The sequence below is a fragment of the Pelophylax lessonae genome (genome assembly GCF_965119305.1).
Source record: "Pelophylax lessonae genome assembly, chromosome: 2".
Classification (NCBI taxonomy): Eukaryota; Metazoa; Chordata; class Amphibia; order Anura; family Ranidae; genus Pelophylax; species Pelophylax lessonae.
In genome coordinates, this window is record NC_138769.1 from 749,788,006 (window position 1) to 749,804,696 (window position 16,691).

Genomic DNA, 16,691 nt, shown 5'->3' on the forward strand with positions numbered 1-16,691 from the left:
AAGGAGATATACTTTGCACAGCGCTGTGTGTATTGCAGAAGGAAGACGGGCGGGCGCCCTCTGGTGGAGGGAATGGGAGTTGCAGGGTGAGGGGCCCCCGGGCGCTGAGTCAGAGCTGGTTGTACAGGAATGAGAGAGAGGCGGAGCGACCCCGCCCACTGCCCGAGAGACGGAGAGGTGGGGAGGGGAGGAGAGGAGGGTGCGGGGTGCGGAGGGTCGGTGTCGGTCTGCGGGGCGGATCTGGCTGAGCTCTCAGTGCAGAGGAGGGGGAACCGGGACAGGTGAGAGAGTACTACTACCACCCTACTGTACTACTACTCCCCCCATCTACTGTACTACTACTACCACCATCCACTGTACTACTACCACCCTACTGTACTACTACTCCCCCCATCTACTGTACTACTACTACCACCATCCACTGTACTACTACCACCCTACTGTACTACTACTCCCCCCATCTACTGTACTACTACTACCACCATCCACTGTACTACTACCACCCTACTGTACTACTACTCCCCCCATCTACTGTACTACTACTACCACCATCCACTGTACTACTACCACCCTACTGTAGTACTACTCCCCCCATCCACTGTACTACTACTACCACCCTACTACTACTCCCCCCATCTACTGTACTACTACTACCACCACCCTACTACTACTCCCATCTACTGTACTACCCTACTGTACTACTCCCCCCATCCACTGCACTACTACTCCCCCCATCTACTGTACTACTACCCCCCTACTACTACTCCCCAACTGTACTACTACTCCCCCCATCTACTGTACTACTACTGCTCCCCCCATCTACTGTACTACTACTACTCCCCCCCATCTACTGTACTACTACTACTCCCCTCCCCTCCCCTCCCATCCACTGCACTACTACTACCACCCTACTACTACTCCCCCCATCTACTGTACTACTACTACTACTACCACCACCACCCTACTGTACTACTACTCCCACCATCTACTGTACTACTACTACTCCCACCATCTACTGTACTACTACTACTCCCCCCATCTACTGTACTACTACTACTCCCCCCATCTACTGTACTACTACTACTCCCACCATCCACTGTACTACTACCACCACCATCTACTGCACTACTACTACTCCCACCATCCACTCTACTACTACTACTCCCCCCCCCCCATCTACTGTACTACTACTACCACCATCCACTGTACTACTACCACCCTACTGTAGTACTACTCCCCCCATCCACTGTACTACTACTACCACCCTACTACTACTCCCCCCATCTACTGTACTACTACTACCACCACCCTACTACTACTCCCATCTACTGTACTACCCTACTGTACTACTCCCCCCATCCACTGCACTACTACTCCCCCCATCTACTGTACTACTACTACCCCCCTACTACTACTCCCCAACTGCACTACTACTCCCCCCATCTACTGTACTACTACTGCTCCCCCCATCTACTGTACTACTACTACTCCCCCCATCTACTGTACTACTACTACTCCCCTCCCCTCCCATCCACTGCACTACTACTACCACCCTACTACTACTCCCCCCATCTACTGTACTACTACTACCACCACCACCCTACTGTACTACTACTCCCACCATCTACTGTACTACTACTACTCCCACCATCTACTGTACTACTACTACTACTCCCACCATCTACTGTACTACTACTACCACCACCCTACTGTACTACTACTACTCCCCCCATCTACTGTACTACTACTACTCCCCCCATCTACTGTACTACTACTACTCCCACCATCCACTGTACTACTACCACCACCATCTACTGCACTACTACTACTCCCACCATCCACTGTACTACTACTACTCCCCCCCCCCATCTACTGTACTACTACTACTCCCACCATCCACTGTACTACTACTACTGCCCCCATCTACTGTACTACTACTACTCCCCCCCATCCACTGTACTACTACCACCCTACTACTACTCCCCCCATCTACTGCACTACTACTACTACTCCCACCATCTACTACACTACTACTACTCCCACCATCTATTGTACTACTACTACTCCCCCCATCTACTGTACTACTACTACTACTCCCTCCCATCCACTGTACTACTACCACCCTACTACTACTTCCCCCATCCACTGTACTACTACTACCACCCTACTACTACTCCCACCATCTACTGTACTACTACCACCCCACTGTACTACTACTCCCACCATCTACTGTACTACTACTACCACCCTACTACTACTCCCACCATCTACTGTACTACTACTACCACCACCCTACTGTACTACTTCCTTCCCATCTACTGTACTACTACTACCCCCATCTACTGTTCTACTACTACTCCCCCATCTACTGTTCTACTACTACTCCCCCATCTACTGCACTACTACTACTCCCCCCCATCTACTGTACTACTACTACTCTCCCCATCCACTGTACTACTACCACCCTACTACTACTCGCCCCATCCATTGTACTACTACTACCACCATGTACTGTACTACTACTACCACCATCCACTGTACTACTACTACTCCCATCTACTGTACTGCTACTACTACCACCATCCACTGTACTACTACTACCACCATCTACTGTACTACTACTACCACCATCTACTGTACTACTACTCCCCCCATCCACTGTACTACTACCACCCTACTACTACTCGCCCCATCCACTGTACTACTACTACCACCATGTACTGTACTACTACTACCACCATCCACTGTACTACTACTACTCCCATCTACTGTACTACTACTACTACCACCATCCACTGTACTACTACTACCACCATCTACTGTACTACTACTACCACCATCTACTGTACTATTACTACCACCATCTACTGTACTACTACTACTCCCCCCATCTACTGTACTACTACTACTCCCATCTACTGTACTACTACTACTTCCCCCATCCACTGTACTACTACCACCACCCTACTGTACTACTACTACTCCCCCATCTACTGTACTACTACTACTACCACCATCTACTGTACTACTACTCCCACTATCCACTGTACTACTACTCCCCATCTACTGTACTACCACTACTCCACCCATCTTCTGTACTACTACTACTCCCACCATCCACTGTACTACTACTCCCCATCTACTGTACTACCACTACTCCACCCATCTTCTGTACTACTACTACTCCCACCATCCACTGTACTACTACTCCCCATCTACTGTACTACCACTACTCCACCCATCTTCTGTACTACTACTACTCCCACCATCCACTGTACTACTACTCCACCCAACTACTGTACTACTACTACTACTCCCCCCATCTACTGTACCACTACTACTCCCCCCAACTACTGTACTACTAATCTTCCATCTACTGTACTACTTCTCCCACCATCTACTGTACTACTACTCCTTACCAATCTACTGTACTACTATTACCCCCCCCCCCCCATCTACTGTACTATTAATACTCCTCTCCATCTACTGTACTACCACTCCCTCCATCCACTGTACTACTACTCCCCCCATCTACTGTACCACTACTACTCCCCCCAACTACTGTACTACTACTACTCCCCCATCTACTGTACTACTAATCTTCCATCTACTGTACTACTTCTCCCACCATCTAGTGTACTACTACTCCCCCATCTACTGTACTACTACTCCCCCATCTACTGTACTACTACTCCCCCCATCCACTGCACTACTACTTCTTACCAATCTACTTTACTACTACTCCTCCCCCATCTACTGTACTACTAATACTCCTCTCCATCTACTGTACTACTACTCCCCCCATTTACTGTACTACTACTCCTTCCATCTACTGTACTACTACTTCTTACCAATCTACTGTACTACTATTACCCCCCATCTACTGTACTACTACTCCTCCCCCATCTACTGTAATACTACTACTCCCCCTATCTACTGTACTACTACTCCTTACCAAACTACTGTACTACTATTACGCCCCATCTACTTTACTACCCCCCCCCCCATCTACTGTACTACTAATACTCCTCTCCATCTACTGTACTACTCCCCCCAATCTACTGTACTACTACCCCCCCCTCATCTACTGTACTACCACTACTACTCCCCCCCCATCTACTGTACTACCACTACTACTCCCCCATCTACTGTACTACTACTCCCCCCATCTACTCCACTGCTACCCACACTTCTGTACTTTACTACTCCCCCCCCCCCCACACTACTCTACTACTACCCCCCATCTACTCTACTACTACTCCCCCCATCTACTCTACTACTACTCCCCCCATCCACCCATCTACTCTACTACTACTCCCCCCCCCCCCCCAATCCACTCCACTACGCTACTTATACCTCCCCTCATCTACTCTACTACTTCTATCCCCATCCACGCTACTACCACTCCCCCCCCCCCCCATCTACTCCACTACTACCCTCACTACTTTAGTACTACTCCCCCCCCCTTTTTACTCTACTACTACTCCCCCTATATACTCTACTACTACTCTACTACTCCCCCCCTCCCCCGTCCACTCCACCACTACCCCCACTGCTCTACTACTACCCTCACCATACCCCAACTAATCTACTGCTTCCCCCACCATGCCCCATCTACTTTAATACCTCACTATTAATCCATTGTGGCATTCTATACCCCCAGTACCCCACATGGCATTCTCTACCCCACCATGGCATTCTGGACCCCACTACCCTTCTACTACGTCATCATGCCATTCTATACCCCCCACTACCCCACCATACCCCTATCTATTGCAACTACCCCTCTACTACCCCACAATGCCATTCTATACCCCCACTACCCCACCATGGCATTATGTACCACCACTACCCCACCATGGCATTATGTACCCCCACTACCCCACAATAGCATTCTGCACCACTACCCTTCTACTACCCCACCATGGCATTCTGGACCGCACTACCCTTCTACTACCCCATCATGCCATTCTATACCTCCCACTACCCCACTATACCCCTATCTTTTGCAACTACCCCTCTACTACCCCACCATACCATTCTATACCCCTACTACCCCAGCATACCCCTATCTATTCCAACTACCCCTCTACTAGCCCACCATGGCATTCTATACCCCCACTACCCCTCTACTGCCCGCCATGCTATTATATTCCCCTATACTACCCCACCATGCCGTGCTATTTCCCCCACCATACCCTTAATTATTCCAACTACCTCTCTACTACCCACCATGCCATTCTATACCCGCACTACCCCATCATGGCATTCTATACCCATACTACCCCTCTACGCCATTCTATTCCTCTATGCTAACCCACCATACCGTTCTATATCACCCACTACCCCACCATACCCCTTTCTATTCCAACTACCTCTCTATTACCCCACCATGCCATTCTATACCCCCACTACCCCACCATGCTATTTTTTACCCCTCTACTACCACACCATACCCATATCTTCTCCAACTACCCCTTCCCTCCACTACCCCACCATGACATTCTATACCCCCACTACCCCATCATGGCATTCTATACCCATACTACCCCTCTACGCCATTCTATTCCTCTATACTACCCCACCATACCGTTCTATACCCCCCACTACCCCACCATACCCCCTTCTATTCCAATTACCTCTCTACTACCCCACCATGCCATTCTATACCCCCACTACCTCACCATGCCATTTTCTACCCCTCTACTACCCCATCATACCCATATCTTCTCCAACTGCCCCTCCCCTCTACTACCCCACCATGCCATTCTATACCCCCACTACCCCCACCATACCTGCCTCTGTATAACTGCCCCTTTAACCCCATCCTTACTGATACCCCTCCACTTCCTCTTATACCCCCTTCCCCCCTCCTTCCTATATGCCCCTCTGCAGCCTTCTGCCCTTTTGTTGTCCAGCTATTAACCCTTTTCTGTACTTCTTCTGTATGACAGTGTCAGTACTGAGGACTGTCTGTACTGATCAGAGTTAAGCATGCCTCGGATTCCTCGGTTAGAGAATGAAAGTGATTGTGATTGGCTGTTGGGCAGGACAGACAGTTCTCAGTACACTTTCCTCTGTGCAGTGACAGTTGTCCTCCTGTAAGCCTGGAATACTCTGGTGGGTTCAGTGACCCCGGTATAATATGTTGTCACTCTGGTGACCCTGGCACCGTCTATCTCCTGGTGTCACACCCTACACGCCCTCCCACGCCTCCTCACCCTCTGGCCGAATGTCTTGACGTGTGTCTGCAGAACGGGTCTGGTCTTGTCTGCTGAGCACTTCCTGCCATCGCTGCTGCTGCTTCTTAACTGTTTATGACCCCAGAGGTGACAGAAACATCTGCTGGGACCATAAAACCATATATCAGCGTGGCATACTGGCGTCACTGCGACGGCACCGAGCCCACCCAGAGCTGCCAGTCCCTGTCCTTATCAATATTGTCACTCTCCGCCATCCAGGTCTAATTATCAATACCGATCCTGTATCTACACCCTCAGGTCTAACAACCGATATATCAATACCTCTTCTCTACCTGTCCACCAAGATCTATCAATCAATAAACCATCTATACATACCTACAGAACTACTAATCAATATATCAATACCCCTTCTCTACCTGCCCACCCAGATCTATCAATCAATATACCTCCCTATACAGACCTGCTGATCAATTTACCAGTACCCCTTTGTACCTGCGCACCAGGTCTATCAATCAATACATTTCCTATTCCAGCTACCAAAATCTATCAATCAATATATCAATACACTTCCTATACCACCCACCCACCCACATCTGCTGATCAATATATTTATAAACTTCCTATACCACCCACATCTGCTGATCAATATAATTTTAATGCCTGTATATGCAGATATATGGATCAATATATCAATACACCTCTGATACCTGTACATGCAGATCTGCTGATCAGTGTATCAGGACCCCTTTTTTACCTGCGCACCCAGATCTATCAATTGATATACTTCCTATACTACCCACCCAAATCTATCAATCATTACACCTCCCATACCACCCACTGAGATCTGCTGATCAATAAATCAATACAACTTCTTTACCACCCACCCAGATCTATCAATACACCTCCTATACCACCCACTAAGATCTACTGATCAATAAATCAATACACCTTCTTTACCACCCACCCAGATCTATCAATCTATCGATACACCTCTTATATCTGTACATCCAGACCTAATCAATGAAGGTATCAATAAATCCCTCATACCTTTACATATGACTTTCAATATATCAATACACCACCTATGCCAGCACATTCAGATCTATCAAACAATATATCAAATCACCTTCTATACCAGCAGATCCATCAATCAATATATCAATACACCTTCTATACCAGCACATCCAGATCTATCAATCAATATATCAATACACATCCTATGCCAGCACATTTAGATCTATCAATCAGTATATCAATACACCTTCTATACCAGCACATCCAGATCTATCAATCAATATATATCAATACACCTCATATGCAAGCCTATCCAGATCTATCAATCAGTATATCAATACACCTCCTATGCCAGCACATTCAGATCTATCAATCAATAACTTAATACTCATTGTATACCACCTACCCATCTCTACTAATTAGGGTATCAATACTCCTCCTATACCTTTCTACTGATATCTACCCATCAATATATCAATACGTTCCCGCACCTGCACATCCTGATCTATCAATGAATATCAATACACGTTCTATACTGCCCACCCAGATCTACCAATAAATACATCACTATACCCACCAATCTAAATCTTCTGATTACTATATCAGTACCCCACCTACCCACCCAGACCCACTAACCAATGTATGACTACTCCACCCAGACCCACCTACCCAGCCAGACCCACCTACCCACCCAGATCTACCAACCAATGTATTACTACCCCACCTAAACTTACCTACCTACCCACCCAGATCTACCAACCAATGTACGACTACCCCACCTAGACCCACCTACCCACACAGATCTACCAACCAATGTATAACTACCCCACCTAGTCCCACCCAAATCTAACAACCAATGTATGACTACCCCAGCTAGACCCACCTTCCCACACAGATATACAAACCAATGTATGACTACCCCAGCTAGACCCACCTACCAACCAATGTATGAATACCCCACCCAGATCCACCTACCCACCCAGATCTACCAGTCAATGTATGAATACCCCACCTAGATCCACCTACCAACCAATGTATGAATACCCCACCTACCCACCTATATCTACCAGCCAATGTATGAATACCCTGCCTAGATCCACCTACCCACCCGGATCTACCAACCAATGTATAAATGCCCCACCTACTCACCCACCCAGATCTACCAGCCAATGTATGAATACCCCACCTAGTTCCACATACCCACCCAAATTTACCAGCCAATGTATAAATACCCTGCCTATATCCACCTACCCACCCAGAGCTACCTACCAATGTATAACTACCCCACCTAGTCCCACCCAAATCTAACAACCAATGTATGACTACCCCAGCTAGACCCACCTTCCCACACAGATATACAAACCAATGTATGACTACCCCAGCTAGACCCACCTACCAACCAATGTATGAATACCCCACCCAGATCCACCTACCCAACCAGAGCTACCAGTCAATGTATGAATACCCCACCTAGATCCATCTAGCCATCCAGCTCTACCAACCAATGTATGAATACCCCACCTAGATCCACCTACCCATCCATATCTACCAACCAATGTATGAATACCCCACCTAGATCCACCTACCCATCCATATCTACCAGCCAATGTATGAATACTCCCACCTAGATCCACCTACCAACCAATGTATGAATACCCCACCTACCCACCCATATCTACCAGCCAATGTATGACTACCCTGCCTAGATCCACCTACCCACCCGAATCTACCAACCAATGTATAAATGCCCCACCTACCCACCCAGATCTACCAGCCAATGTATGAATACCCCACCTAGTTCCACCTACCCACCCAAATTTACCAGCCAATGTATAAATACCCTGCCTAGATCCACCTACCCACCCAGAGCTACCTACCAATGTATGAATACCCCACCTACCCACCCAGATCTACCAACCAATGTATGAATACCCCACCTAGATCCATCTCCCCACCCAGATCCACCACCCAATGTATGAATACCCTGCCTAGACCCAGCTACCTACCAAGATCTACCAAACAATATATGAATTCCTGGCCTAGACCCACCTACCCTCCTATATCTACTGACCAATGTATTAATATTCCACCTTAACCCCCCCTGCCCAGCAAGATTTACCAATGTATGAATACCCCGCCTAGACCCACCTACCCACCCAGATCCTCCAAAGCGATGCATAAATCTCCTGCCCAGACCAACCTACCTACCGAGATGTACCAAATAAAATACCCCACCTAGACCCCCCCCCCTACCTACCCTGATTTACCAACCAAGGTGTAAATATCCCACCTACCCACCCAGATCTAGCAATCAAAGTATGAAAACCTCACCTATAGCCACCTTCTCACCCATACCTATTAACCAATTAATACCTAGTTTAGACCCACTTACCTACCCAGATCTACAAACCAATGTAAGAAAACTTGGCCTAGACCCACCTACCCACCCAGATCTACCAAACAATGTATTAATACCCCATCTAGATCCACCTACCTACCCATATGTACCAACTAATATATGAATGCCTTGTGTAGTCCCACCTGCTTACCCAGATCAACCAATGAATGATTACCCTGTCTAAACCCACGTACCCACGCAAATCTACCAGCCAATGTATGACTACCTGGCCTAAGCCCACCTACCTACCTAGATCTACCAACCCATGTATAAATATCCCATTTAGACCTAGCTACCCACCCAGAACTATGCAGTATAAAAAACCTTGCCAAGACCTACCTACTTAACCAGATGTACCAACCAATAAGTGAATACCCAACCTATAGCCACCCCCTAGATGTCTTCATCAATATACATCTCCCATACCTGCCAAATCAGATCAATAGATCAGTAAAATATTAATACGCCCCTCCCCTGAGGAAGCAGTGAGGGGCGGAACAAGAACAGAATTTTATGTTCATTAATTATGCCCTCTGTGGTGTTATATTATGATCAGTGTTGGTCAGGTGACTGATACCTGTATTTTATATTCCCCTTCCCAGATCAGTCTGTATGCCGCCACCCACTGGATCCTAAAACCTGGGCACTGGACTCCGGCCCTACCTTCCCGTGATGCTCCATCCGCCAATGGCCTGTCACCATCTGCAGAGATGACGGCTAGTGATCTGCGGGGTCGTCCTTTCTACTGCCGAGAATGGGTCTTACAGAGGCTTCAACACTGTCTGGAGGGGCTGGGGGGAGCGCGGGCCCCTGGTATCCTAATCACAGGGGCCCCTGGCGCAGGGAAGACGGCCTTGTCTACGGAGATCCTCTGGCCGTCTTCAGAGGCAGGGAAGAACTCTCGCCTCGGTTCCTGTGTCCTGGCACACCACTTCTGTCAGGCGCACGCGCATGCCAGTTTGGACCCACTGCACTTCATACAGAGCCTGGCACGCCAACTCCGCCACAGCTCGCTCATCAAAGGCTACCGGGGAGAGGCCGACACCAATGCTTGTAAGGGTGATCTGAACGAGATATTCAAAAGGTGAGGAAATAGTGCTCCCACCCCTGAGGTTCTCTAGTATATCTGTTAGTTGTCGACTTTGTATGCCCACCTTCATCTAAAATTGTATTGCAACGCCCCTGCGGGTCAGTAATGAAACCTCTATTATGTTGTGTACCTGCTATCTGTAGGCTGTATGATCCCATCCCAAGGACATGCAGTGTATCTTCTTTCTGCTCTGTAGCCCCCACCCCTGAGAATCTGTACCTGTAATCTGTAAATTGTGTAACACTGTCCCTGAGGGTCAGAAAGGAAATCTCTATATTGTGTATCTGCAGGCTGTATGATCTCGCCCCATAGACATGCAGTGTATCTTATTTCTGTAACTCTGGCCCCACCCCTGTGGATCTGCAGTATACCTGTAAGTTGTCTGGCACCTCCCCTGAGGATCTACACTGAATTCTCTATAATGTTTATCTGAAAGTTGTATGATTCCACCCCACAGACATGCAGTGTATCTTATTTCTGTAACTCTGTGGCCCCACCCCTGAGGATCTGTAGTGAACCTGTAAGTTGTGTGGCACCTCCCCTGAGGGTCTACACTGAATTCTCTATAATGTTTATCTGAAAGTTGTATGATTCCACCCCACAGACATGTAGTGAATCTTATTTCTGTAACTCTGTGGCCCCAGCCCTGAGGATCTGCAGTATAACTGTAAGTTGTGTGGCACCTCCCCTCAGGGTCTATACTGAATTCTCTATAATGTTTATCTGAAAGTTGTATGATTCCACCCCACAGACATGTAGTGTATCTTATTTCTGTAACTCTGTGGCCCCACCCCTGTGGATCTGCAGTATACCTGTAAGTTGTGTGGCACCTCCCCCTGAGGGTCTATAATGTTTATCTGAAAGTTGTATGATTCCACCCCACAAACATGTAGTGTATGCTATTTCTGTAACTCTGTGGCCCCACCCCTGAGGATCTGTAGTGTACCTGTAATCTGTATATTGTGTAAGTTAATTGTGTACTGGTCCAAATCATTTGGTGGAGGGGGGATTATGGTGTGGGGTTGTTTTTCAGGGGTTGGGCTTGGCCCCTTAGTTCCAGTGAAGGGAACTCTTAAGGTGTCATCATACCAAGACATTTTGAACAATTTCATGCTCCCAACTTTGTGGGAACAGTTTGGGGACAGTCCCTTCCTATTCCAACATGACCGCACACCAGTGCACAAAGCAAGGTCCATAAAGACATTAATGAGCAAGTTTGGGGGTGGAGGAACTTGACTGGCCTGCACAAAGTCCTGACCTCAACCCGATAGAACACCATTGGGATGAATTACTGCAAGCCAGGCCTTTTCGTCCAACATCAGTGCTTGACCTCACAAATTTACTTCTAGAAGAATGATGAAACATTCCCATAGACACTCCTAAACCTTGTGGACAGCCTTCCCAGAAGAGTCAAAGCTGTTATAACTGCAAAGGGTGGGCCAACTCAATATTGAACCCTACGGACTAAGACTGGGATGCCATTAAAGTTCATGTGTGTGTAAAGGCCGGCGTCCCAATACTTTTGGTAATATAGTGTATGTGGCAGACCTGCCACATACATGCCTTTGGAATGGGTCACTTTGTTGTGCTGAGAGCATGCTCAATTTAACGCCCCAGCACTGTGACCGCGCTGTCGCCAACATCTTCTGGTAAACTAGTGACAGTTGAGAGCCGGGCTTCTAATCATGTGATTGCTGTCATAGCCGATCACATGATCTGAAAGCCCATGTAGCACCTCTAGCCTTGCGATCTCTTCAAATGCCGGCCCTTGCCAACGGGAAGAGATAACAAGGCAAAAGGGAGCAAATAAGAGAAGTTTAATGATAAGGTTTACGGAACGCGTGGAATGGTCTGCAGGACGGGTCGTGTTGTTTTTTCTCAAAGTGTTCTCGGGTAACTAATGTGGAGCCTTGTTCAGGAGAACCTTTGCGGTGTTTTGTAGCCTTACTGACGCGTTTTCCTTTTTTTGAGGGTGATCCTTGCTGAGATGCTGGTGTGAAGGCCGATCGGAGAGCCTAATAATGGCTTCTCTTCTTGCTGAATGAGCCTACTGACGTCATTTCTGCTGCCAGGTGGTCTTTAGTTCCTGGCATTATATATTGTTTCGGGCAGGCCTCTGGGTATTGTTTTGTTCTTGCTGCGTGGGTTCCTTTTTTGACCTGTCTTGTGGTGGGATGACCTTACTGATGTGTTGTCTGATTTCCGTGTAGTTTTGTTGCCTTAGAGGGGCCTTCAATGACATGTTCTAGTGATGTAGAGTCTACATTTCCTGGCACGTGGCCATCTAATAGGGTGATCCCTCATTGACTCGTGGGCTCATTACAGGCTCGTCTTCCTTATACTGATATCTAGTCGCATTGCTTAGTGGTTCCTAATTAGGGATAGACCGATATCGTTTTTTCAGGGCTGGTCACAACGTATCGGTATCGGCCGATATGGCCCGATATTTTGTACATTTAAAGTTTTGAAAAATAAAGATATTTTTTGACACAAATCTGGTACTGAACATATTAATTTTTGTTTAATGCTTAATGGCTGGCTTGCTGGCACCCTGTGGTGGGTGGTTGGCTGTCTGACCACCTGTGGTGGGTGGCTGGCTGTCTGGCACCCTGTGATGGGTGGGTGGCTGGCTGTCTGGCACCCTGTGGGGGATGGCTGGCTTGCTGTCACCCTGTGGTGGATGGCTGGCTGGCACCCTGTGGTAGGTGGGTGGCTGGCAGGTACAGGGCCTGTGGACGGCTGGCTGGTACAGTGCCTGTGGCTGGGTGGTACAGGGCCTGTGGCTGGCTGGTACAGGGCCTGTGGGTGGCTGGCTGTCTGGCATCCTGTCTGTGGGTGGCTGGCTGGCACCCTGTGGTGGGTGGCTGGCTGTCTGGCACCCTGTGTTGGGTGGGTGGGTGGCTGGTACAGGGCCTATGGATGGCTGGCTGTCTGGTACAGTGCCTGTGGCTGGCTGGTACAGGGCCTGTGGGTGGCTGGCTGGCTGGTACAGGGCCTGTGGGTGGCTGGTAGAGTGCCTATGGCTGGCTGGCTGGCTGGCTGGTACAGTGCCTGTGGGTGGCTTGCTGGTACAGTGCCTGTGGGTGGCTTGTACAGGGCCTGTGGGTGGCTGGCTGGCTGGTACAGGGCCTGTGGGTGGCTGGTAGAGTGCCTATGGCTGGCTGGCTGGTACAGTGCCTGTGGGTGGCTTGCTGGTACAGTGCCTGTGGGTGGCTTGCTGGTACTGAGCATATTAATTTTTGTTTAATACTTAATGGCTGGCTTGCTGGCACCCTGTGGTGGGTGGTTGGCTGTCTGACCACCTGTGGTGGGTGGCTGGCTTTCTGGCACCCTGTGGTGGGTGGGTGGCTGGCTGTCTGGCACCCTGTGGGGGATGGCTGGCTTGCTGTCACCCTGTGGTGGATGGCTGGCTGGCTGGCACCCTGTGGTAGGTGGGTGGCTGGCAGGTACAGGGCCTGTGGACGGCTGGCTGGTACAGTGCCTGTGGCTGGCTGGTATAGTGCCTGTGGCTGGCTGGTACAGGGCCTGTGGGTGGCTGGCTGTCTGGCATTCTGTCTGTGGGTGGCTGGCTGGCACCCTGTGGTGGGTGGCTGGCTGTCTGGCACCCTGTGGTGGGTGGGTGGGTGGCTGGCACAGGTGCTGTGGGTGGCTGGCTGGTACAGGGCCTATGGGTGGCTGGCTGGCTGGTACAGTGCCTGTGGCTGGCTGGTACAGGGCCTGTGGGTGGCTGGCTGGCTGGTACAGGGCCTGTGCGTGGCTGGTAGAGTTCCTATGTCTGGCTGGCAGGTACAGTGCCTGTGCGTGGCTGGAACAGGGCCTGTGGGTGGCTTGCTGGCTTGCTTGTACAGTGCCTGTGGGTGGCTTGCTGGTACAGTGCCTGTGGGTGGCTGGCTGGCTGGTACAGTGCCTGTGGGTGGCTGGTAGAGTGCCTATGTCTGGCTGGCAGGTACAGTGCCTGTGCGTGGCTGGAACAGGGTCTGTGGGTGGCTTGCTGGCTCGCTGGTACAGTGCCTATGGCTGGCTGGCTGGTACAGGGCCTGTGGGTGGCTTGCTGGCTCGCTGGTACACTGCCTATGGCTGGCTGGCTGGTACAGGGCCTGTGGGTGGCTTGCTGGCTCTCTGGTACAGTGCCTATGGCTGGCTCGCTGGTACAGTGCCTATGGCTGGCTGGCTGGTACAGGGCCTGAAGGTGGCTTGCTGGCTCGCTGGTACAGTGCCTATGGCTGGCTCGCTGGTACAGTGTCTATGGCTGGCTGGCTGGTACAGGGCCTGTGAGTGGCTGGCTGGCTGGTACAGGGCCTGTGGCTGGCTGGTACAGGGCCTGTGAGTGGCTGGCTGGCTGGTACAGGGCCTGTGGCTGGCTGGTACAGTGCCTATGGCTGGCTGGCTGGTACAGGGCCTGTGAGTGGCTGGCTGGTACAGTGCCTGTAGGTCGCTGGTACAGTGCCTGTGGCTGGCTGGCTGGCTGGTACAGTGCCTGTAGGTCGCTGGTACAGTGCCTGTGGCTGGCTGGTACAGGGCCTGTGGATGTGGGTGGCTGGCTGGCACCAGGCTGCTGTGGGTGGATGTATGGCTTTGATACACTCCCGCGAGACTAGTCCCGACTCCAGACAAGGCTGTCCAAGGCGAGGGAGGCGGCCTAAGAAGGCAGAATGATGTCACAAAAATATCAGCAATATCAGCCATTTCCGGGGCCGATACCGATATATCGGGGAAAGTGCTTATCGGCCTTGCCGATAATCAGTCTATCCCTATTCCAAATTTACCTGCATAAGACCTGGTTGCTGGGTGGTGCTCGGTTTACTTTCATATGTCCTCATTCTAGGCAAGGCCATCACTGGTTGATGGGTATCCTCGTTGTGGGTGGGTTCTTCATTTACTGACGTGTCCTTGCCGCCAGCTTATCCTCCATTTATTGACGTGGCTTCTTTGCAAGCTTGTTGATAGATGCCTCATGGTGGCCTGGTCTTCCATTTATTGACATGGCTTCCTTGCAGGCTGGTTGATGGGTGTCCTCATGGTGGCCTGGTCTTCCATTTATTGACATGGCTTCCTTGCAGGCTGGTTGATGGGTGTCCTCATGGTGGCCTGGTCTTCCATTTATTGACATGGCTTCCTTGCAGGCTGGTTGATGGGTATCCTCATGGTGGCCTGGTCTTCCATTTATTGACATGGCTTCCTTGCAGGCTGGTTGATAGGTGTCCTCATGGTGGCCTGGTCTTCCATTTATTGACATGGCTTCCTTGCAGGCTGGTTGATGGGTATCCTCATGGTGGCCTGGTCTTCCATTTATTGACATGGCTTCCTTGCAGGCTGGTTGATGGGTGTCCTCATGGTGGCCTGGTCTTCCATTTATTGACATGGCTTCCTTGCAGGCTGGTTGATGGGTATCCTCATGGTGGCCTGGTCTTCCATTTATTGACATGGCTTCCTTGCAGGCTGGTTGATAGGTGTCCTCATGGTGGCCTGGTCTTCCATTTATTGACATGGCTTCCTTGCAGGCTGGTTGATGGGTGTCCTCATGGTGGCCTGGTCTTCCATTTATTGACATGGCTTCCTTGCAGGCTGGTTGATGGGTATCCTCATGGTGGGCTGGTTCTTGGGTCACTTACATACAGGTGCATCTCATTAAATTAGAATATCATCAAAAAGGTCATTTATTTCAGTAATTCGATTCAAAAAGTGGAACTCCTATATTTTAGATGTGTTACACACAAAGTAATATATTTCAAGCATTTATTTTTTTTTTTAATTTTAATGATTATGACTTACAGCTAGTGACACCCCAAAATTCTCTATCTCAGAAACTTAGAATATTACATAAGACCAGACCAATAAAAAAAGGATTTTTAATAGAGAAATGTTGGCTTAGTGAAAAGTCTGTCCATGTACAGTATAGGATGCACTCAATACTTGGTCGGGGCTCCTTTCACATGAATTACTGCATCAATGCGGCGTGGCATGGAGGGGATCAGCCTGTGGCACT

At 49.4% G+C, this 16,691-nt stretch overlaps 1 protein-coding gene across 1 annotated transcript in view; it reads left to right on the forward strand.

Moving 5' to 3' along the window:
* The first annotated feature begins 228 nt into the window (after positions 1–228).
* The window catches only part of LOC309545759 (uncharacterized protein), a 38,716-nt gene continuing 22,253 nt past the window's right edge, over positions 229–16,691 (forward strand). The window contains exons 1-2 of the mRNA XM_082245110.1: positions 229–281; positions 10,218–10,699. Coding sequence (XP_082101236.1) covers positions 10,326–10,699 — 374 coding nt within the window. The 5' untranslated portion in view covers positions 229–281; positions 10,218–10,325. The remainder of the gene's footprint in view (positions 282–10,217; positions 10,700–16,691) is intronic.